Source organism: Harpia harpyja, chromosome 5 (assembly GCF_026419915.1).
Source record: "Harpia harpyja isolate bHarHar1 chromosome 5, bHarHar1 primary haplotype, whole genome shotgun sequence".
NCBI lineage: Eukaryota > Metazoa > Chordata > Aves > Accipitriformes > Accipitridae > Harpia > Harpia harpyja.
The window spans coordinates 65,107,204-65,131,193 of record NC_068944.1 but is presented as its reverse complement, the minus strand read 5'-3'; the positions used below and the strand labels follow the sequence as shown (position 1 = coordinate 65,131,193).

Below are 23,990 nucleotides of genomic sequence, written 5' to 3'. Positions count from 1 at the left end.
AAGATTAAATGGAATTTTTCCTTTAAAATACTAAATAAATCAATAAGGAGCTCAGAGAAGTTCTGCTGCTCTACTGAACAGCTTGCTCCCATTGCTGGGCCATGTGTTTGCCATTTCTCATTCTAGGCAAAATTGCCTCTCCACACATGCAGAAAGCTCAGTGAACAGGTATTTATGTGCCCTGACAATAAATTCAAACCGTGACTTCTTACTACTTTAATAACTCAGAACATGCACCCTGATCCTTATTCACCAAGTAACGGCATCAGCTTTACATACGCTATCAGCCTCAGTTGAATGCTGGTGGACTTAGATTACAACAATATGGTTATGTTTACAACATGCTCCAAAGTCTGGGTCAGGCCTGAACTTGAATCCAAAACACATGTTGCACAGACGGTTAGGGATAGGCTTTAGATGGGCAACAGGACAAGAGGAGGTGAGAGGTTAGGGCCAGCACTGTGCCTTTACACAGACTCAGATACTCACCCACCATCGGTGTAAATGACCCAACACTGTGTGTTAATCCTAAATTCAATTCATTTACTCAAGACGAGCCTTGACATCACGAGTCCTGAAGAAACGCAGGATCTGTAGGAACGTGGGTATGGTTGCTCCTCAGATGGTGTCGACAACCACGGCTGGGCAGATGGACCACGGGCACTTCTTCTTGTAACTACCCAGACACGTGGAGGCATGCTAAAGAGCATGCCAAGGTTTACTCCATTACTCGCCCTGGCTATCAAAGCACAATACAAACAGTGCCAATTAGGTCTTAATTTGAATGTAACTACAATGAGCTTTCTGAATGCTGAACTCTGCAAGATTTCACTCCATACGTAAGTAGGCTGCGCATATATGAACTGCTGAAACTGCACAAGACTTGTGGCCACTGAAGACATGAAATCATTGATCAAGTGGCCAATACTTTTCTGTGCCTTTTTCCACAGGTCTGTAATTTTCTGAGGTGGAATACTGATATTTTACATGAAAAGATGTGCTGCGTACAGTCTTCAGCCTGCAAGCAAAGTGTCACAATTTCCAGTCCACTAGAACTTTTCCTTAGCCACTATATGTTTAAGTAAATTCTTCTTTCTGTGTTTACTGTGCTTCTCCTAAACAGTTTACGCAATCCTTTTTTCTTCCTCCTGTGCCCCAGTAATGTGTTTCCCAAGAGTACCATTGTTACTGGCCTCATATAAACTCAGATGTTCCATATTCATCAGAAAAGAAATCAACACAGAATACAAACATATTTCATGTGAAATTACGTAGGATACACTGTTTCAGCTGGTGTTGATTTACAGATTTAACAAAAAAATCATACGAAGTTCTTAATATATTAGTTTGGAGCAGCTCTGTAGCCAAAGTGAATGCAAGCAATTATCTTTCAACCACCACTGTTTGATTCATTACAGTAGGCCCAAAGTATAGCACTCAGAAAAACCACCGCTTTACAGAAACCTAAAATGATTGGATTTTCCCTGTTATGAAATATTTTTAAAGGATCTAGGCCTTGCAGCATTGTGATAAAGCACAACAGCATACAGAGAAAGCAAAAAATCTCATTGCTTTGTGCGTGTTGAAAGAGGTATTATTTTCAAAAAGGCGGGATAATGGTTGGGCACATGCCTGATTTAATCACGTCTTTGATTGCATCTGTGGAGGCAAGGGAATATATCTTATTACCTTCCAAATGGATTATCAGATAAGACATGCCCCTCCAAGGGAAGAAAGTGTTAACAGTTCGAATACCTTCTTCCCTCAACACGAGACTGAAAATCCACCTGCTACAAGCAAAGCTGGAGCTGCAGGACTATGGAAAACCAGGAATTTATGCACACAAATAAACTCCCAAACTGGGCCCTTTGTGCACAGTGTCAGAGCATCCGAGAGTGCTTGATCTGTTTGCTGAATCGCCATGCAGGCAGTGAGAACCGAGGAGCAGGTGGTTTGCCCTGAGATTACTGTTCCTCTTGTAATGCCAGCACGACATAGCCAGCAGGATTTCTGGCACTAACGTGATCTATTGGCCTTCCAGCATGTGTTCCTCTGTACACTGCCGCCAGTCTTTTCTCTATTCTCATCCTTCAAGGACTGATATAAAACCAGTATGTACGTCCTACATAATGCGGTTGGTTTCTGTCCCCCAAGTGCCTAAGAAATGGATCTACAGATAACCTCACAGACACCCTGAAAATCTCTCTTGGTGGCAGGAAGAGTGGTGATGTTGACATCTCATGAATCTCACATGATCTGGGGTAAAATCCTGGCCTGACTGAAGACAGTGCAGTCAAAGGAATCAGGTTCTCACCTTCACATCTGCATAAAAAAAATCAGTTGAAACAGAGAGATTTCAAAAGTTCTTGGGCATTCATTTGGAAGTGGATACACTTCTCATCCTTAAATTTGCTTGAAAAGCTGGACAATGTGAAAGGAGTGGTACTCTCCACCACCGCATTCGTTGTACAAACTAACCCAGCTGATTTTGCACTGAAATAGGTTAGGAAGTATTCTCACAAGCCCTCCCACCAGTGCAACTGAGTGAATAATAACCTCTGGTTACCAGCCAGTAACAAAATGCTGATAATATCAGCCACTACAGCTTAAAGAAGACATCACACTATGCCTTCATGAAATATAGAGTAATTCATGTTGGAAGGGACCTCTGGAGGTCATCTGGTCCAACGTATACTGAAAGCATGTCCAGTTAGTACTAAGTTGCTCAGGGTCATGTCCTGGCAAGATTTTAGTATTTCCAAGCTTCTCCAGGCCCCTATTCCAATTTTTTACTTACCCTTATGGTGAATAATTCTTTCCAAATTTTGCCTACTGCCTCTTGTCCTATCCCTGTGCACCTTGGAGAAGACTCTCTCCCTGTTTCCCTACACCTTCTCGTTTAAGTAGTTGCAGCCAGCACTAAGATCCCCCTGAGCCTTCTCTTTTTCTAGGCTGAGCAGACCCAGCCCTCAGCATCTCCTTGTACATCATGTGCTCCAGCCCACCCCCATCCCGAGAGCCAGCCCTCCTTGGGGCTTGCTCCAGTGTGTCAATGCATTTCTTGTACGAAGCCACCTTTTTGCTGTCTCTTTTAGATAATTGCATAATTTTGCATAAATTAAGGTTGAGATAATAAGCTTTTAATAAACCTTGTTTTATTTCTTTTTGTTCAGTGTGCTTTTAAGAACCTGCTTTCATTGCCTTGTCTAATTAGACAAGCAGCAGTATGATACCAATGGCTCCTATTATGGAGCCATTTTTCTTGTCACAGAGATCTACTTATTAATTTAACCTTATCTATTTCTACCATTTCCCAAAAGACTTGAAAGGTCTGAGTTTGTCCAAATGCTATTAGTTTTGAAAATACTTTAATTGTCCACAAGTCTTTAAGCTTCTAGGGCCAAATAATTCTCAAAATGGTATTTGTACAATCTCTTTTGGGATTTGTACATGATAATGCTACTTTTAGCTTCTTTGCACTACAATTTCCCCTGTTTGCACTGACCAAGCAGCAAAATAGCAGTTTAAGGTAGGAGTTACTCTTTCTACATCTTACTAAAAATAGCTGGAGGAAAGTATAAGTTAATTACATCCTGAGCATCAGGAAACAATAAACAGCTCTCTATTATATCACCCTGATTTCTAAGCTATACAATTATATGCTACTGCAGAAAAGGATGTGTGATTACCAAGAGAAAGATCTTTTCTGCAAAAAATAAAAGGCAATTGTTCCACCGCTGACAATCAGCACTAAAATAATGCTTAGCTAATATCTTTTCAGAAGTCATTTCCATTATTTGCAATCCTAACCTTGAGTGACATGTTGGCCATATGTTGTCAGCTTCTCCTCCTAAAGAGGATGAGCATAAGTGCTGGACTCTGATTCTTCAGACAAGCACTCACAACTTCAGCTTCCTGTGAATATTCTGCAATACTCACTGGAATTAAATTAAAAATCATTGCTTTTACGAACCATACTGTAATTATGCCTTGTGTTTGGTTTGCGTCTTAACTCAGAGCTGAGAATGGCTCGTGAAAACACAAAGGAATACACAGGCTTGCCTTAAGCAGCCTCAGCGCTTTTAAGACATGAGTAACATGAGGAGCAACAGATACAACATACGAACACTTCTTTTTAACTCCTGCTGATAAACTCATTTGACCCAACATGCAGGAAAGCGGTGCATACACAGAGTCAGCGGATTGCACAACAGTTCAGCTGAACACTAATAGAAACATTACAGCAATATACCTGTTTTGGCAATGGCCCTGTGTGTGAGAAGCAATGAAACAAACCCACATAAACCTCCACAACTCCAAGTCAAAGGCCACTGTGCTAGATGGTAGCTGTGCTACTGGGGGTGGGAGAATCTTCCCAAACCAGGATCCATAAAGGATAAACATGATAGTGCTGCTTATCAGCAGAAGAACTTTGGTCTCTGCAGATTCCTTGTCCAATGCACCTCCAGGAGAGCTATACTTGTCTCCCAGAAAGTTCAAGTTCTGTTCCAAGTTCTCTTACCCTATCATCTTACACCTCAAGGTTTCTTCTATGCACTGTCCTTGACAAACATCGTTTTGTCTGGCTCTTATTTATCTGGAATGCTCTTGGAAAGATAGTTTCCACAGCTCTTGATCTCAATAAGGTTGCCCATCTCCCTCATTCCTTCCACTGCCTCCACCTCTTCTGTCACATCAAACACAGTATTACCATGCTTATCTTCACTTTCAAGCTCCCACCTTTGCTATCACCATCTCTCAGGTGGTGTTGGCTTCTGCTCTGACTGGCCATTTAGTTCCAGTTTTGCCATTTGGTTTTAAATCTTCAAGCGAGTATCTTTGTGCTTGCTGCCTTAATACACAGGAGGCACCCTCACCCAAACAGCCACAGAGCTGTCTGGATGTAGTTCCCCAAATCCCATCCAGCATTGCTATGATCTCCACCAAAAACTTGACATCTAAATAGCGGGTTGGGCAGGGGAAGAATGGATGAAAGGGGCGAGAAGGGGCTCCGGGCCTGGCACAATTGTGCTTTAACATCAGGGTTTGCCTCCATGAGAAGCCAATCTCACTACAGGGTCCCCCAGTAGAAGGGGGGTCTGTGGGGCTCCTCACCCCCGACCCCAGGCCAGCTGACCTTACCCTTTGCACTGTCACTGGTGCTAGTTTGACATGACGGTAACCTGGCTGAGCTCCCCAGACCGCTCACCATGGGGTCAGACACGCACCAACGCAGCAGCACCAGGCCAAGCAGCAGGAGCCCCGATCCAGAGGAGCCGGGCTGCCCTGCTCTGCAGCAGCAGCTAGACACATTGGCTCAACGCCGCTGTAAAACCCACAGTGTGACTTACAGTCCACTGGTTCTCCACAGAAACCAGAAAACTCCCATTTGTCTGCAAATCCCTGTGACACAGCTGTGGTAGCCCACGTAATCACCCACACAATTGCAAGGAAATGGAGAATTATGGCCTTGTGTGAAAATCAGCTTCTATATTTGCTCTGAATTAGCAAGCCCAATCAGGCATATTTTTTAATTATTCGTAAATGCACCTTTGAGATCTGAATGCATTTACTTGATCGAGGCACTGCTAAGAAGCAAACTATGAAGACTGTAAAATTATAGGGCTGATAATTAAGGTAGGGGGTTACATTCTGAAGTAGTGCTGTCACATCAGCAGCACTGTGATGTGCTGGTCATATAAATTTCATAGTACAAATTTCAAAACATATGAAATGTCAGTATTTGTCTCTATTCATGCACAATACCCTGACAAGAGTGCAGAAGTAAAGGTAAAAACCTTGAAAGAGAAATAATCTAGGAAAATTGCAAACATAGTTTCTCTTCCTATCTGGTAACAACATGTGCATTGGGCATTTAAACTCAACATGATTTTTATAATCTGCCTTCTACTGGAGTCTGAATTTTTTTAATGGGAATCCAGCAAATGTTTGACCCACGTTGAGTTTAGGCAAATTAAGCACTGAGGGGGTGGCCAAGCAAACCCGGCAGTGGCTGCTGCCACTGTTCCCTCTCTCTCTGTCCTTGACCATGCGTTTCTGCCGGCTCCCTCACTCCAGTGCTGGCACTGATCTGAACTCATGCTGAGCCTGTTTAGAAAGTTAAATTTTTCTTATTTGGCTTCAGCTGCTTTAGTTGCCTGAACTTCTGATCCCAGACAAATGCCAGTGCACAGTGCGACAGAAGTGATAAGAGTGGGGCAGTAGCAGCCTGCACTTAGACCTGCCATATCAGAAAACCGCAGCCTTAAACTGTAGTTCAGTGACATGGAGTAAACCAGCACCCATTTCTCCCCCCCACACACACTTCTTCAGAGAAACCTTTTATGTGGTCATGTGGTAAATCGGTTTGTAAAACTGACCCAACTGAAATATCAGCCATCCAAAAGCCCTGCTGATCACTTCCCCAGTGCAGGTGTGCTGGTTTTGCCTGGGAGAGAGTTAATTTTCTTCATAGTAACTGGTATGGGGCCATCTTTTGGGTTTGGGCTGGAAACAGTGTTGATAACACAGGGATGTTCTAGTTATTGTTAAGCAGTGCTTACACAGAGTCAAGGCCCTTTCTGATTCTCACCCCACCCCACCAGCGAGTAGGCTGGGGGTGCACAAGAAGTTGGGAGGGGACACAGCTGGCACAGCTGACCCCAACTGACCAAAGGGATATTCCAGACCATAGGACGTCATGCTCAGCAACAAATGCTGGGGAAAGAAGAAGGAAGGGGGGACGTTCGCAGTGATGGCATTTGTATTCCCAAGTAACCGATACACGTGATGGAGCCCTGCTTTCCTGGAGATGGCTGAACACCTGCCTGCTGATGGGAAGTGGTGAATGAATTCCTTGGTTTGCTTTACTTGTGCATGCAGCTTTTGCTTTACCTATAAAACTGTCTTTATCTCAACCCATGAGTTTTCTCACTCTTACCCTTCCAATTCTTTCCTCCATCCCACCAGGGAGGAGTGAATGAGCAGCTGTGTGGTGCTTAGTTGCCAGCTGGGCTTAAACCACGACCGTTACCGTATGGTGATGGTCCAGAGATGCTTAAGCCAGTCCAAAGCAGCGGAAGCACAGAGGAGGGAACCAGGAGGCAGAAAAACCTATGTTGGTGTGGGTACAAGAAAGAGAGGACCACTGCTTTCAGTGGCAGTACTAGCTCGAAGTTTTAGCTGTCCAAACTATTAGCCCCTCTCCGCCTCTCTAGCTCCAGGCATACCTGGATCCCTGTGTAGCCGTACCATGACAAAAAAAGCCCTGCTGAGGAACAGAGAAATAGATGTAACAGAAGCAGACCTGCCTGAGGAGGCTCCTTTGACTTCACAGGTTTCTCTAGAGCCTGAGTGAGCTTGTGACACAGTCCGTGGGTTATCTTTTCCCTTTCTCCGTGCTTCCATGCAACTCAATGCTTCAGAGTTTTAAAAAAATAACAGAGCATGATTGCACATTATTTTACTTCCACTCCTGCTATAGCACCCTCCTGGCAGTGTAGGTTTAAATATTTTATTTTTCTTTAACTCTGCAATCAGTTTTATTCTTTCTGCTGCAAGGAACAAAAGTATATTCACAATACAGTCATTTCTCCTTAAGGCCACAGGAAAAATGTGGGATTCAAGGGAAAGGTCAAATCTCCAAACAGTTAAAAAAAAATTTTAAAAAAGGCATTACTGTTAATATTTATGAAACTGATTAAAAAATCCCTTCTCAGCTTTCCTTCTGCTAGCTAGTGAAGGCAAACTGCCTTTGTAAATCTGTCTCTCCATTCTATTATAATACCAATAGTCTTAGTTGAAGCAGTGTAACTAAAGACCCTTGTAAGCCTGTGTTCAAACAGGTTTAAGCTGTATTTAATTCCAGTGGTTAATACATTAAAATTGTTTAAAATATGTGGTTTATATGCCCTGCTCTTGCTTAAGAAAAGAAAACCAGAAACAACCCATGACTAACATGCGAAGTGCATCCTTCACTCAGCGAATGTCAGTGGTTCTGCCGAGACCTGAAGCTTTGCAGTTTCTGTCTTTATTAACCTTTAGAGCCTCGATGCAGTTTTTCTTCAGGGACCAGGTACACAAACCAAACCTGCTTAGCTCTTGCTTCTTACCCAGCCTTTCACCCCTTTGCCAATTCTTCATCAGTTAGTTCAATCTCTTCCCACAAAAGTTTATTTTGAGGAGATGACTGTATTCAACCCTGGCCTTGAACACAGGAAAAAAAGTATCTTTCATTTAGCAAAAGGACTCACACAAGCCTGCTCTGCAAGGAAGAAAGAGGCAAAAGCATTAACCACAATACAAGTGTTACGAAAATAAAAAACTGACTAAGTGGCATGAAAGATAGAAGGGCCCAGAGCCTCAGGAGGGAATGTCTGTTTCTGAGAGCAGATCCTAAGCCAAGAGCTACCACCCAAGCCAGCACTCACTTAGTGATGGGGATGACAAAGTCTATGTCAGGAACTTAGCTGGACTGCGGAGAAGCTCACGTTTGCTGCTGTGACAATATCCTTCACTTTCTTAAGTCTTACATCACAGAAACTACTGAAATTCTTTAAGTTTTACATTTCAAAAAGTACTGGAGTCTACAGATATAAGAAATACCTCAATTAAAATGAAATGCACTGATTCCTTCTTAGTCCTTGTCCATTTATCCAATAGTGAAAGCTGGTTGACCTCCCTCCTGGCTTCAGTCTGGTCTCTCACTCTACAGATGTGACTGTGGAGGGAGAAAAGAGCGGATCCTTTCCTGAACACGGTACCCAGAGCTCCCCACCCATCCCGGCACACACAGTACCACCTCTCCATCTCCACATTTGGGAGGTATTTTTCTCTGCGCTTTTGGGATGCCATGCTTGGGCTCGGTGTCTGACCTCCCAAACCAGAAATCCCAATCCCGACAGAGTCCCACTTTGGTTCCCCAAGTTTGGCAGCTCCACCCAGACCTTCCCCCACCAGCCAGAGCCCGCTACTGCTGCAAGAAACTGCTACGAATTGCAGCCAAGATTTGTGTTGCAAGGACTTTATTTTTCTTCAGAGCATACAGTGCCTACCCTTGCCAGGACCTGATAAATAGCTCAAATTCCTAAGCGCTATCGCTACACAAATAGTAAATAATAATGACAAGTGATAGTACTTCTCTGTCATGGTGCCAGCCTATGGCCACTGCCCCCACAGGAGCAGGGATCGTGTAGTAAATGCAAAGCTAGATTGCTTTTGGCACATTAATTCTGCCTTCCCTGCACAAGCATCAACATCAAAACAGTTTCCTTCACCTGTTCATGGGCAGCTCCTCTAACATAAAATAAATAAAAATATTCTTGCACATGCTACACACATCCAGGATCCTTTGCTTGCCTGCTGATCTCTGCTAACCTGAGACAAAAGTTAATGATTGACTCCATCTGGAATGGAATACATAAAATATACAGCACAAACCACCCGTACAACATCCGCCTTCTTGTGTACATAGCAAAAGAGCGATTACTATTTGCACACGCATTGTTAACTACTTGATCTCTGAGTTGTGCTTGAGGAAAGCTGCTGACAGGAACGAGTGAATTATTAAAAGGCATAGCTTAAAGGAAAGAACTGAGCAAACAAAAGCCTTATGTCTTGATTTCTACAAATGTTGAATAGCCACAAATTTTACTGAAGGACACGAGAAACTGAGATTCCTGGCCCAGAAATCATACACATATACAAACACATATACATATACGCATATATATGCATGCTTATGTATACCTATGGGACTTGATGCCATTAAAATTAGAACAAAAAGGGCAAGACTGAAACACATGAGAAAGTGCACCAGGTATCAAAGATTCTAGAAAAAATGAACATATAAATTTGAGAAGCACATGCTTTTTATAAAATTAAAATAATTTATATTAATTAAAATATATAATTGAAAGTGTTGTGATAGGGTAGAGTTAGTGGGAAACTTCTGGATTTCACAGCACTTCATTTTGCAGCTCTACCAACCTTCACTTTGAAACCTTTTCTTTCAGTGTATTACTCTGGTGGAACCTCACAGAGAAGATATTGCCAATTTTTTTGTTGCTTGATTTTGGAAAACAAATTAATGAAAGTGAAATTATTTGGACAGAGAGTTCTGGAGCACTCTGTTCCACAGAGATCTGATGATACAATCATCTCCTGTGTCCTATCTGCCCTGAAGAAGTCAGCAGACAAGAGCCTTCTCAAGTGAGACAACTGAAAACTATTTTTTTCAGGGTTAGCTTTGAGCCCAATCAGTAGCTCTTGGCTAAGGGAAATGCAACCACTGGTGGAGAACTAAGGAGGTTGCAAGAACAAGGTGCAGGGGGTAGAAAAACACATCATCCCTTTAGGTGGAAGTACAATATTGGATTGGCTTAGGCAGATTACAAAATCTCATCTTAATGAATTCTGTCTCTAAAAATGGCATATAGGTTTGTTTAATATCTGAAGATCAGTAAGGACCTGACTTGAGAGGAAGTGACTTCTAGACAATTTTGCATCTTAAATCCTTACGTTCCTTTGAGTGTATAAGCTTACACAGTTGTAGTAGTGCATCACTAGAGTGTTAATATACTTTCGAACACAGTGATAGCATTTAATAAATTATGGAACCATATGGTTAATACTTTTCTATATTATAGCAATACATTAGCGGTAAGGCTCTCTTGATTATATTTCTCTAGAAACTGTTACTGTTATGCGCCCTGGGTTCTTTGCACCTTAGAGTGCCAATGAACTTTTGAACCTTACCACTGTGAAAAAGGTTGACTATTTATTGCTCAGAATAACAAAAACATTTATGGACCTGTAGGTGCTATCACCCTTCAGAAGTTAATGACTCTGAAAGTTATGCACTCCAATACGTTAAGAAGTTTTCTTAAAGTGATAATCTTCCTGAAGTGAGACCTTTGGAAGACCAGTGAATACCGGTTTTGACATGACTTGCAGCTTCAAAACGTATACCTGTTTACCATGTAAAACCTCTTTTGTAAGATGAAACTCATATAAAAACTCTGATAAAAAGGCAAACAAATTTCTGTTGAACCATATCTTGCATTTTGTCTCTTCCGAAAGAAAGAAAAATCTCTAAGAAACATGCTTTGTATTTCCCTAAGCAGAAAGAAAGAACATGCTGAATTATAAGAACTATTCTATCAAAACCACTGGCTCATCTAACAAGTTTCCTAATTATTTACCCAACTATTTAACAGAAGTGTGAATCAGCAAAGGTGTTGCTTCTTGTAAAGGCTGGTGATAAAGAGGTATCCAAAAGTCTGCAGAGACATTAAATATCATTCAAGTTACACCTACTACAGAGAACTGCATCATATATACAATTGCAATTTCTGATTTAAAAAAAAAAAAAAAAAGGTGCTCTTTTAATATTGCTGTTTGGACAACTGAAGCCTGAAGACACCCTGAATGACTAGGCATATTTTCTGCAAGAAATGAGGGACTCTTGGAAGATGTACCAGATTTTGGTGACAATCTGGCATCAAGAACCAGTTAGCAGACAAGGAAGATTTCAGACGCCCCTGACTTGTAAGACAGGCAGCCAGCATGTATATCAAAACATGCCCATTGAAACTGCTTTTGGTTGCCAGAGGCAAGATTCAGCTCTAACTAAGTTAATGCTCAAACTCAGACAGAGATACTTTAATCCTTCTCCCAAACAGTGCTGAAACGGGCACAACCTGTTGCCTTCGACCGGGAGGGAAATGAGCCTGGAATCGCTCTGCTTCTGATAAAATTCTTGTTGACTTTGGTAGTGCTGTTATACGTTCCCATTATTATGCTTCCAACAATGACTATCCAAAGCACTAAGGCTGTGACACCTTCCTTCAGGCACAGCCAGCGAGACCGAGGAAGCTCAGGGCCATTCGCTTCCCCGGGGCTGCCCGCAGGCAAGTGTTTGCAGTCAGGGACGTAGCGGGGTGGAGGCTTCGAAGGGCTCTCCCAGTGCCAAGGAAGCTGAAGGCCCCATGAGCCTCTCGAGCAGAGGTCGCAGTTTCTTCAGGAGACGGGTCCATACCCCTCACTTTTAACTTATGGAGTCTTCTAAGGGCAGCTCTGTTGCAGGCATCCTCCAAAGAGCGAGCTCACCACTGAACAGCTATAGGGTCTCTGAAACTGCAGCAGAACAGAGGGAAGACCTGGGGGTTTGGGTGGTTGGAGCTGTCAGGCAGTTTGTCCTTGGAGGGCTGTCGGTGCCTGGGAAGCCCACAGCTGGATCATGCCCATCGCAGCTCTCGCCTTGCTCCTCCTAGTCTTCTGCATGGCAGAGAGAAGCTGCCAAAGGGTCTGTCCTGAAGTGCCACACTGCTGAGATCTTTTGCTTTGTTTCATGGCTGTCAGCTTGATAATTAAAAGGCCTATCAAGAGCCAAACTTCAGAAGTCCTCACTTTAAAAATTATATTCCCATTAACCAAAAGTAAGAGTTAGTTAGGTATTCACTCAGCCAGCTACTGGGGTTAGAGGCAGAGGACGCTACTGAATGTAAAAATTTACCACGTTAGCTAAAATATAGCTCAAGGTCCTGTTTCTTTTTCCATAAATCACGCCACCCATGGACCAGGATTTACATCACGGCTTCAACTCCCACAAACTGCTCATGACTGAAGCTGGTGGGTGCAAGCCCAGAGCCAGCATTTGCCAGCTGACGTAGCACACACCGGGGCAGAGGCTCCTGACCTCGCAAAGGAGAAACACAGATCACAAGCAACTGAAGGACAGTAACAAGAAGGACAAAACTCTTCGGCCTCCTCCTCTCCCCCCCCTAGCCAGCTTGCACTTGCCTGGGGAGGGGAAGGGGGCACAGGGCTTCCATCTCCACTGCCAGCACTGCCAGCATGCAAAGCCAAGCTTGCCAAGGTGCTGCTCAGATGAATTCAGCCCTTACTGCATGAAGAAGTCCCTGCCAGGGAGGGACAGATGTGCAACAAACAGGCCACAGGAATGGGGGCTATGAGGCAATGTGTGAGGCTGGGGCGAGACTGGCAATAGAAACTTTGTAAGGAATTTAAATCAAGCACCTCTCATAAGTATTTGAGTTTGGGCACATGCACTGTTTGGTCTAGTACAGGAGTGCTTTAAATACCTACATTCGGTTGGCTTTGTGTAAGCAACACCATGCTCACAGTTTCGTTTTACACTTTTACTCCTAAGTGTTCATCTTGCAGTATGCAACACTTGCTCATATGCACTTTCACCCAAATACACACATAATCACCTGTCTGGCTGCATCACTCCCGCTGGGGGGCTTATCTGGCATTTGTAAGCATCACTAAGAATAGAGTACAGTATGTTTCCTTGAGTGCATGTGCTGGTTTTCTATCATCTGTTTGCCTGCCCCAAAGGCCGCTGAGATAGCCTGTCTTTGATCCTGAAAATCCTCCACAATTTCATTTAGCCTTAACAATTATACACCTTTCTTGGACAGGAAAAGAGAAGCTTTAAATGAAGGGTTGGCTAAAACTTGTCTACTGGCCAGTTTTCTATTGCGTATTTGGTGGCTTTTATGGTCTGGAAAACTGAAGACAACTAACACTTTGCATAGAGTATCCTGACAGAGAAACAGAACAAAGCTAACAAAAAATTGGGGGAAGAGAGATAATTTTGGGCGCAGTTTCACAAGACAGTTCTAGCTGACCCAACAGCTCACTGCTGCCAAAATGGGAGATCTTGCTTCTTCTCTGCTACCTCCTCTTCCTGCTCCTGGCTCCACATTCCCACCACCTACCTTCTGTGGGTTCCGGCAGTCAGCAGCTCAGAAAACTAACTTACCTACTGCATCGCCGCATTGGATCTGCTCCCAGGAAGGTGCAAGAAGTATGCAAGCGGCACGAGGGAGGAGGTGGGACTACACAGTCGGGAGTGGGGAGTAGGAAAAGGGTCAGGGAGAGAGTGGATCTCCCCATTCAGCAGTAGCTAGACATTATGCAGGCTGAGCTGTTCATGAAACCACAGTCCAAGGAGATCTAGGCCACTTCCTACAGATTCGCAAAGGACTGTCCATAGTTAACTTCACAGGACAGGGAATAATTATTTTGTATCTGTAGATAGTCCTGCCCCAAAACAGCACCATATTTCATTACCTTAATAGATCAGATGACAAATGTCATGCTTGATTGTGAGACTAATGAGCTGATTCCAGGAGCCAGATTTGTTGAAATTTCCTCAGTCTTCTCCTTCCCGAAAGATTGCAAAGCTTTTGCTTTTACATTTAACTATGAGGGGTATAAAAATATTAATGTGATCTTAATAGAAATGTTGTATTAGCCTTCGATCTTCCAACTTCTAGTGAGATAAATTAAGAACAGCAGGATTCTTATCAGGCACTTGGATGAACAACTCTGCACTAAGTCCACCATGCAGAGCCTGTGTGCCGGTGCACCCTGTCACCCTAGGTTTCACTTCAGGCTACTTTGAAGAGGAATCTCAAGAGCACACACTGGTATGTACTGGAGCCAGACCACTAAAACAACTTTTACTCCCCAAACACAGGTATCACTGGTGTGCATCACAAGGTGTCAATGGTCCTCACCATGTGGATCTGACCAGTAACAATGTCAGCGTCTGTACTAGCAGCAATGATGGCACCTCCTAAATCAAGCAACATTTCTATCATTTTGCAGTGTTTGTCTGGCATTTGAGCAAAAAGTTCAAAGAAAATTCAAGCAAAAACTACTGGGAAAATATTTCTACAATCTCTTTCTAGCTACACACATAACACATGATAAAAATAGGATTTTTCTTCCTGAATCACAAGATGTTCCATCTACAAGCCGAAAGTCTTAAAATTTCTTTTTCTCCTCTGTAGTGTATGGGTACAGATGGCACACTAAATACATCACAGAAATTAAAAATTAACTGAGTCAGGCATTTTTGTTAACGGTTTCTGTGCTGCGCACAACTCCAGTCAAACAGCACTGTTAATTACTGCTGGCACTGACAGTAGGGATCCCCTTCCATCTGCTGGGACCAGCTGATGCAAAATAAAAACAAGCCCTTGGAATAAGGAGCACCTCTGCAGGGTCACTGCCCGGCACCGCTGCGGGAGCCAGAGAGCACACGGCGTTTGTGCAGGAGCGGTTCCCTGCGCTCTGCTTATTTCTCGCTGGAGTGCTGAAACACTTTATGGCTTATGGTTTCTCTGGGGTTTTTTTTTCCTCTTTAAAGATGCGACTCTCCCTCTGCATCGCTTGATCCCTTTAGCGATGCTGCAGCCTTTCCCCCAGACGCCTGCTATCCCACGCAGGGGAGCAAAGGTGCCCGGGGCAGAAGACCCCCGAGGCGGTGACTTACCTCCCCGGGCTGGCAGCGTCGGCTGCCACCTCCCCTCCTCCTCCTCCTCCTCCTCCTCCTCTTCCTCCTCGCTGCGGAAAGCGGGGCCGGAGCCCGGGGACGCGCTGGAAGCAGGGCAGGTGCTCCGGTGCAAGGGAAGCCCGAGGGGACAGACCCTCGCCCTCCGCCCCGCAGATCCCCCTCCCGCCTTTCGGGGGGGGCCGCTGCCGACCCCCGGGTACGTGTCCCCGGCAAAGCGGAGGTGGTGGTTGCGGGGGCGGGGGGGGAGAGGCACCGCTTACCGGAGCTGCTCGCCGGTGAGCAGGACCTCGGCCATGTGCTCCAGCTCCGCCGCTTTCTGCTGCATGCTGCTCATGCCCTCCTCCATCGCCGCCGGCCTGCGGGCACAGCACCGCCGGGTGAAGGGGGACCGGGGACCCGCCGCCCGCCGCCGCCCCCGGCCGCGCTGCCCCCGCTGGCAGCTCCGCGGGGCGCCTCCCGCCCGGCCCCGGCGGCCGCAGAGCCTGTCGCCGGGGGCGGGGGGGGGGGGGGGGGGGCGGCAGCAGCCTCCCCCCGCCGCTTCGGCTCACCTGAGCGGGGCAGGTCACTTTTCCCCTCGGCAGGCTCGATTCCCCCCCCCACCCCCCCTGCCCGCTTCCCGTGTTATTGTGTCACAGGCAGGCGGAGAAACACATGGCTGCAGCCGCCGCAGCCGCAGCCAGCCTCGCCGAGGCAGCAGCGTCCCCCCACGGCTGTCACACGGCAGGGTCGGCGCTGCCGGCCCCCGGGGGAAGGGGCCGGCTCCCCGCCGGCGGCTGCGAGACGAGCGGCGGCCGCCCCGGCTCCCCCCCGGCCCCGCCGCAGCGAGGGCAGCTCCGCCGCTCCCCTCCCCGCCTGTCCCGGGGCCGGGGCACACGGCGGCCGCGCACGCAGGAGCGCAGCCCTCCCTCCCCTCCCGCGACTCCCTTCCCGCGGGTGCAAAGACCCCGCGGCCTCTCTCCCGGGGGGGGACACCGGCGCTCCGGAGGAGCCGGGCCGGCTGGGCGGGCGGGCGCTGGTCGGCGCTGGGCCGCCGGCTCCGCTGGGATGCTGCTGCAGCCCGCTCCGGTTGTGCGAGCTGCGCCTTGGTAGTTCTCCTTAGCGATGGGGGGGGGGGGGGGGGGGGAAGCCGGTCAGAGAGGGAGCTATTGGTCCGGATTTTCACCCTCAAAAACCGCTGCTGCCCTCCTGCTGTCCGGATTTCTGTTCATCTGCTACCCAGGGGTTATTTTCAGACGTCGGTCCCCTGCCCACCTCACCTCTTTGTCTCCAGGTGACAGCGGATGCAGAATTCTTGGGAGGGCAGAGGAGCATTTAGTCTTGGCAATGGGAAGTGAATTGCAAGGTCGTGAGCACTGTTTGTCAACGTTTTTGTTGGGGGGAAAAAAAAACCCCAGCCTTTTTTAAAAAAAGTCCCGGAGGCATCGTCTGCAGTGGTCCAACCACGGTTTTCATTTACAAACACGTGCAATTAAGATATACCTTGATTGCCTACTCATTGCCTTTAGTTCTGCCCGCACATAGTCTGTGTGCATGGAAACTGCATGTGCTTAAGTGTTTGCAATATTGTCACCATTTCAGGACCAAGACCATCGTTTCAGAGCCAAGAGAAGAACTAAGAGGGAATCAAGTGAACCTAGTAGAAGCCAGGCTGCCGACAACGGGAAAGAGGTGGTTCTCTGCACAGTCCACAGTGGACTTGCAGTGTTTATTACCAAATGAGGCTCTGGATGGGAAAGAATGGACTTGGAGTCAAGGAAAAAATGGACAAGTACTTGGAAAAGAAATCTACAGAGGGTTACTAAGCTGACAGCAGCCACATCCAGCTCAGGAAATTCTCTGTGCTAAAAATAATTGGAAGCTAGGCAAGCACTTGTGAGACATTTCATATATGCTTTCCCTCCTGTTCCCTAAACATTATTTATAGCCACTTGTGAGATGAATACTGGACTAGATGGACCTTTGGTTCAACCCAGTATAGTTGTTTTAGTGAGCACCTTTCACAGAATCATAGAATCACACAATCATTTAGGTTGGAAAAGACCTTTAAGATCATCGAGTCCAACCATAAACCTAACACTGCCAAGTCCACCACTAAACCATGTCACTAAGCACCACATCTACACATCTTTTAAATACCTCCGGGGATGGTGACTCCACCACTTCCCTGGGCAGCCTGTTCCAATGCTTGACAACCCTTTCAGTGAAGAAATTTTTCCTTATATCCAATCTAAACCTCCCCTGGTGTAACTTGAGGCCATTTCCTCTTGTCCTATTGCTTGTTACTTGGGAGAAGAGACTGACACCCACCTCGCTACAACCTCCTTTCAGGTAGTTGTAGAGAGCGATAAGGTCTTCCCTCAGCCTCCTTTTCTCCAGACTAAACAACCCCAGGTCCCTCAGCCGCTCCTCATAAGGCTTGTGCTCTAGACCCTTCACCAACTTGGTTGCCCTTCTCTGGACACGCTCCAGCACCTCCATGTCTTTCCTGTAGTGAGGGGCCCAAAACTGAACACAGTACTCGAGGTGCGGCCTCACCAGTGCCGAGTACAGGGGAACGATCACTTCCCTTTGTGGGTCTCAAAGACCACTAGAGATCCGTGGGTGGCATAGGGAGAAAAACAGAATCTGCCTTCACTTCATTCATGAAATGGGCTAGGGAGGACACCTTAGGACAGTGAACACTACAGCTTGAGCTTGCTTGCTGTAAATTCAGAAGACATGCGTTTAATCTGAATACTTGCAAACACCCTCTAATTCCACTCATACTGCAAACATACAAAGTACAGATTCACAGCGCTGGAAACAAAAAGGGAATTGAAACAACTGTCTCATCTGACCTTATCTTTAGGACAAAGAATTTACACAGTAATTTTTATCAAGCACTTTATCACATGACTGAAGGAAAGACAATTTCAAGAGAATGTTATTGTACATTGCAGACCATTTCTGGGTAAGCCTTAGGCTCCATCACCTGGGTTTGCCTGATTCAGCCGTTCACCACTACTAAAAGGGGAAACACTGTGCTTCTTGGCTCCGGCAGCACAATCTGAAAATGTGTCTTATGCCAGTTTTCCCACTTTTAGGACCTCTGCTTGCTGCAATTCAATTCAGTGAACAGGCGGAAGAGCACTGCAAAGAGGAGAGTTTCTTCTGGGCTAGTGAGCAGAGCTGTGCAGATGGCTGTAGGGTCCAACAGGCGCCAGAGCTGACACCAAGGTGGAGTGGGACTGGGCAGCTGGGAGCAGGAACAAAAGAGGAGGAAGAGGGAGAGGAAAAGGGGGAAGAAGCTTTGGGCAGTGACAAGCTATTGGCTTGACTCAGGGTGCTTGTGCAAACTGCAGCCTGAAATGCATATCTTTCGTTGCATATTCTTGCAGCTTGGAAAATGCAGGCCAGTGCAATTTCCTGCACTGAATTATTTAATGATTATACACAGCCATGTTTGCCTTTGTGCACTGATATCCCATTTGCAATTTGTTCCAGATGTTCACACTGAAATTTCTTACAGTTACAGTGTGCCTAAGAGGAGGGAATTAGGTATCAGCCACTCCAAACCTGCTGTGACCCAAACATGGTTAATTAACATAACCCCAAAGGGTCAGATCTCAGCCAAGAGCCAGTAATGAGTTACATAAAATAACCTGGTTAGATGTTTGTATATTGTTTTTAATATACAGACTGCTATAGAACATAAGGTCTAGCAAAATATTAAGCTGTCTTGACCCTTCCTCCCAGGGGAGACTGGCTACCAAGACTAAGATGCTCCTCTAAGAGGTGGGACAGCACGTGCAGAGTCTGAAATCCTGACAGCAAGAGAGAGGCATCCCTCTGAGGTAACCTCCGGGAAGTAGATTGATTTCTTTTTTATAGATATAGGATCAATTTTAGGAGTTGGTGTCTATTTTAGGTATGAATACATACTTGCATTTTACCTTAGCATGGCTGGAGTTAAGTGAGATGAAGGTAGCTAGCTAACAGTAAGGCATTCCTCAGCCAGGAGCATGACAGATCTTTGAGCTGGAGCCCTGGGACACTTTAAAACTCCTCCTCCACCACATCAAGAGAATAAGAAGGCCCCATAGGCCTGGTGGAGAGTTGGTACCACAGGCATGAGGGGAAGCTCAAGTGTCTTCCAGTGACTTTTGATGACGCTGGAGGCTCTCTGGCATGCAGTAAGGTATTAGGCTACACATTTCAACCCCCAAGGTCATGATGCTGTGTGGAACATCATGCATGAATAGGGACATTGTATTAGAGTACTGGTTTTAGAAAACATTCTAGTAATTTATATAAACTTTCTTATCTCACTGAGTAAATGCTCAAGTGGTGAAACGCTAAATATTTACATAGTGAAATAAGAATATTGCTTTCACTGCTTTAAAGTATATTGCATCTGTGGCCTACATTTTGACTTGATAAATTAATGTGAGATTTGATAAATTAGTTTTTTAGTCTCTCTAATTAACTTTCCACAAGCTTATTTTAGCATGAGACATTCACATGAAAAAATTACTAATATTCATGTGTGTACTTCTCATTTCTCCTATGGCATTGCTCCTGAGTCCCATATAAGGTTGTTTGTCTTTCCCTTGCTGGGATGACTAGAGCTTTTTAAACAGGAAAACGACAGACAAATCATTAAGGCATTGATCACCTCATGCAAAAGATGGTGAAGCACTTCAGGAAGAAAAATGCATTAGCAGGTAAGCCGTTTGATGGGTTAACAGCTTTGGTTTTCCTAACATCTTTTGTATAAGAGCCAGCATTATGTACACATCAAATTTAGAAATACTTGGTACCTCTCTTACTGAGGAAGACAAATTCAAAATAGTTTTTTGGCTTTTAAGTTTGCCTTTCATTTAAGTAGCTCCTGCAACACTCACACAAAATGAGTGTGGGGTTTTTTTTCTATATTCCCATGCGTATTTGCAAAGAGCTCACTTGTCTTTGTGTTTCAACTGGTTCACTTCCTTAGCTCTAGAGGCCTGGCAAGGGGAACCAGAGGAACTACCAGGTATTGTCCAGTCTCCCCTCCTCTTTTCAGGGTATGTACAATAGTGTTTCCCATTCTTGGCAGTGCACAGATTACATTCATTGCTGCTCATTTGCTGCTCTAAGTTCAAACAATTTAAGTTGTCTGCTAGGAACTGGTCAGAAGGATCAGTGTTTGTGTGATTCAAAGGACTGAATGCATCTGGCCGAGCTAATTTTAGTCTTGTGATAAACCACAGGAAAAGTTAGTAAGTTTTCAGCAAAAAAAAATCGGTATGTTTTAAACTTCTCTTTTTCTATCATAACATCCAAGTTCCTGCAAAAGCCACCATGATGAGATAACAGGAGGAATTTATCATAATCTGTCCAACATTTCAGCACTAGAGTGAGATTCATGTCTGTTTAGATTCTTATATTTCATGCGGCACTGACCTGGTAATCGTTATAACAGTGAGCCGAAGTGCAGAGAAAAAGGCATTTTGATCCTGAGATATGCAGAGACTATCTGAAAGGGGCTTCCTAAGCCTGTCCTTACTCAGCTTTTCTATTTTGTGTTAAATGTTCAAACACTGACTGGGCCAGAGACAGTGAGATTCCTGTGCAGACTGACAGCTAAAGCATGACCAGGAGATGCGTATGTGTTTTAGTGCTTGCTCCTGTGAACACATAAATATTTTATGGAAACAAACAGCTTCAATAAGAAAAAAGATCAGAAATGCACATCAGACCAGCAGAGCCAATAACTCAAGTTGATGGCATGGTCTGCTAAACCAGCATTTTGCACTACCCAATGACAGTGATGCCACTTGTTCTATACACACAAGTCCCTCTACTTATCTATTATACCTGGAACATCTTCTACTTTCTCTTATTTCATATATTCAGTAGTTTTGTAATAATTTCTAATTTTGAGCATCACAAAAATATTTACCTGTCAAAAAGCACCTGTAAAACTGGCAGCAACCTTAAATCTTTCCAGATTTCATATGTATTTCCAGTAGTTCTTTTTTGGTTTGTTTTCTCTCTATTTTATTCTGCATTTAACTGATAGCAATTATGTACTCATTCAGCCTGAGCTATGTCTACATTGTATGATTAGCCCAGGTCGTAGTCCAGGACTCTTGTAGTATCCAGCTTAGTGCACTGGCTGGGAGGTGTGAGTCAGCTGGGAAGTGTGACTTAGAGCTGAAAAGGAACTGCTTTCTAAACCACATCTCAAGTGTGAAGACAACACCTACTAGCTAAGTGGTAAAAGCCAGCTTCTTAAGCTGTCCCCCAGCTACATCTGTGTTAATGCACAAGATCAAAAAGGTTTGCTTAAACCACCGTGGCTTGAACTGACGGTTTGACTCTGCACTGTAACCAGCCCTGAATGCTCAGGCGCTTTTTTTTTTTTTCTCCTTTGAGAGGCAACACCTAAGAGCTGAGATTCAGTCTAAGACACTGTTCCTTACTAGTCCTTGGCTACATATTGCTGCTTCTCAGCCCAAGTTTCTGTTGACTGTTGCTCTTTCCACGCTGTCCGTGGTGGAGCACACTCTGCCTTAGGCGATCTGGCTCTTCTGTGCCCTGGAGAGAGCACCACAGCAAGGCGTTGGGGTGGGTGGTGGGTACAAGCATGCAGCGTGCACGTTACCTGTGGATGTGTGGTTCTGGTAGCAGGAACAGATGCAAACAGTTTGACAGGATGCCAAATAGCTGCTGCCATAAGTTGCAGAATTGTACTCCCCTATGATTGATGAGGCTTTTAATAAGAAAAAACCAGTCTTTGTCAAAAAGTACTCTACAAAGCAGAGGTTTCAGCATTGTCTCCATCCTTAAGCACATGGCATCCTGTCGTTAGGTGAGGCTGTGCGGCACACAGAGGCATCCCGTGGCTGAGGAACACCCGCCAGGCCAGCGAAGCTGCTCCTCTGGCTGACGGGCCTCTCTGGGGCACAGGCGGCAGGCACACCACATTGCAGTTATGCCACCAGTGCTGCGGGATGTCAGGAGAACTACAAACCGATGGCATCACTCAGCTCCACTGGGATAATCACCACCAGCAGCTGCTCTGGCTCACCTAACTCCGGTCTGTTTATGTCTGTGAAATAAACTGTTTCCAGCAGATATGTGTTTAATCACTCTGCCACCCTGTGGTCCTTTCAAGAATTTAAGTACGAAAATGCCTGTTAGAAAATCGTTGTGAACTGATGCTTGACAAAAGAACTGTTAAACGACGCTAAAGGTAATTTTAAAAGGGAATAATGTTTAGACAATACAATTTTTGCACAGGATTACAAACACAAACACACTTGATGCCATCGCTAATGTCCCTCCGCAATGAACACCAAAATAATTACCCAATCTAGTCAAAATGAAAAATTAAAGTCAGTAAAATACTAGATAAGTCAATATTCTCTTCTATGAAAGCACCTTGCAAGGAAGTGTTTGTCTGGGACCTCCTGGGTTCTCAAAATATTTATGGATCTCTTAGAGTGCTGAAGCAATGCGATAAACTCAGTAGAACATGCTTCTAAAATAAGTCAGATACTGCATTGCGCTGAGATATAGCAAAATGATCGGATATGACCAGTCCCTTTATTGAACCAAAGAGAAGGTATTTTTGGTGCTACAGAGAAACAGAATTCTTTATGGAGAAAGAGTTTTGCTGTAGCTCTGCAGCAGGGAAACTGGGTGCCAAAGGAAATGGTGGAAGGAGGCACCAACAGACACAACGGGGATGAAGCAGAAACACAGCAAGCTTTTCTCATAAGAACAAATTAAGGTCTCTTGAAATAGAGAACCTTGTAACAATATTGCCAAGGGCTGAACTGTAATGGGAATGCTGTCCTGCTCTCAACATCTCAGCAGAAAAAAAGCATCAGAAAAACAGTCTGTAGTTGTGTCCAGGAAGAAAACTTCACCAAGGTGAGTTCACCCAGGGAAGAGGGGTGAAATGAGGATAAAAAGGTACAGGAAAGAGCTGTGAAGAGAAAAGGAATGGGGAGAAGAGAGTCCCACTAAGAAAAGAAGTGGGGCTTGAGCTGAAAAAAAGAGAGGGAGAGAATCAGGAAGGGAAGAGAGGCTGGAAGGAAGACAGCAGCAAGAGAGCCAGGCTGAGGTAGGAGGTGGAAGGAATAAATTGTCTTTGTGATGTCCCTCAGAGCTTTTCCCCTCTGTATTACACTGTCTCCACAGTGGGATGCTGCCTGTCTCAACATCAACCAGCAGAGAGAAGAGACCTTTCCTCCCTGTCTGCATTGACTCCTCTCTCTGGAGAGAAGCCCTCCAAATTGTGACTCTTAAAGAAGTTAGTATAGAAAACTGGCCTGGAAGCCTCTCAGGAGACCCACTTACTGCACATCCCCACCATGGAATAGGATCGGCTATACCTGTGCTTTTCCTATAACCCAATTTGGCAGACCCCAGTGCCCACTCCCCCAGGAATGGAACTTGCATAGAATTTTTAATTAAAGATTTCTAAGTTCCTTAATTGCCTTTGATGTTTCTCTCATTTGAATTGTTAAATGTGGGGGGAAAACTCATTTAGCTCTTCAAAGAGGGTTTGAAGGGTAGTACCTCCCCTTAAGCCTCACACAGCATCTCTTTTCAAGAAGTTCATGATGAGAGCAGCCTCATCATCCGCTTACCAAACAATTTCGCGGGGAAAGGCAATTCTGTTAGG

General features: G+C 45.1%; 1 protein-coding gene and 1 long non-coding RNA gene across 4 annotated transcripts in view; one reads left to right on the top strand and one right to left on the bottom strand.

Moving 5' to 3' along the window:
- The window catches only part of DEPTOR (DEP domain containing MTOR interacting protein), a 78,620-nt gene extending 62,667 nt beyond the window's left edge, over positions 1–15,953 (bottom strand). The window contains exons 1-2 of one of the 3 annotated variants that reach the window (XM_052787144.1): positions 15,880–15,953; positions 15,592–15,687 (exon numbers count right to left, since the gene is read on the bottom strand). In XM_052787144.1, the coding sequence (XP_052643104.1) occupies positions 15,592–15,677 (86 nt within the window). In that variant the 5' untranslated portion in view covers positions 15,678–15,687; positions 15,880–15,953. Of the gene's footprint in view, positions 1–15,591; positions 15,819–15,879 lie in introns of those variants that run through there. The other 2 variants (XM_052787143.1, XM_052787145.1) reach the window with 2 other exon arrangements.
- Positions 15,398–22,443, top strand: LOC128141856 (uncharacterized). The gene is made up of 2 exons (XR_008235198.1): positions 15,398–15,527; positions 16,910–22,443. It is a non-coding gene; the product is annotated as an uncharacterized LOC128141856 (long non-coding RNA).
- Positions 22,444–23,990: the final 1,547 nt, after the last annotated feature.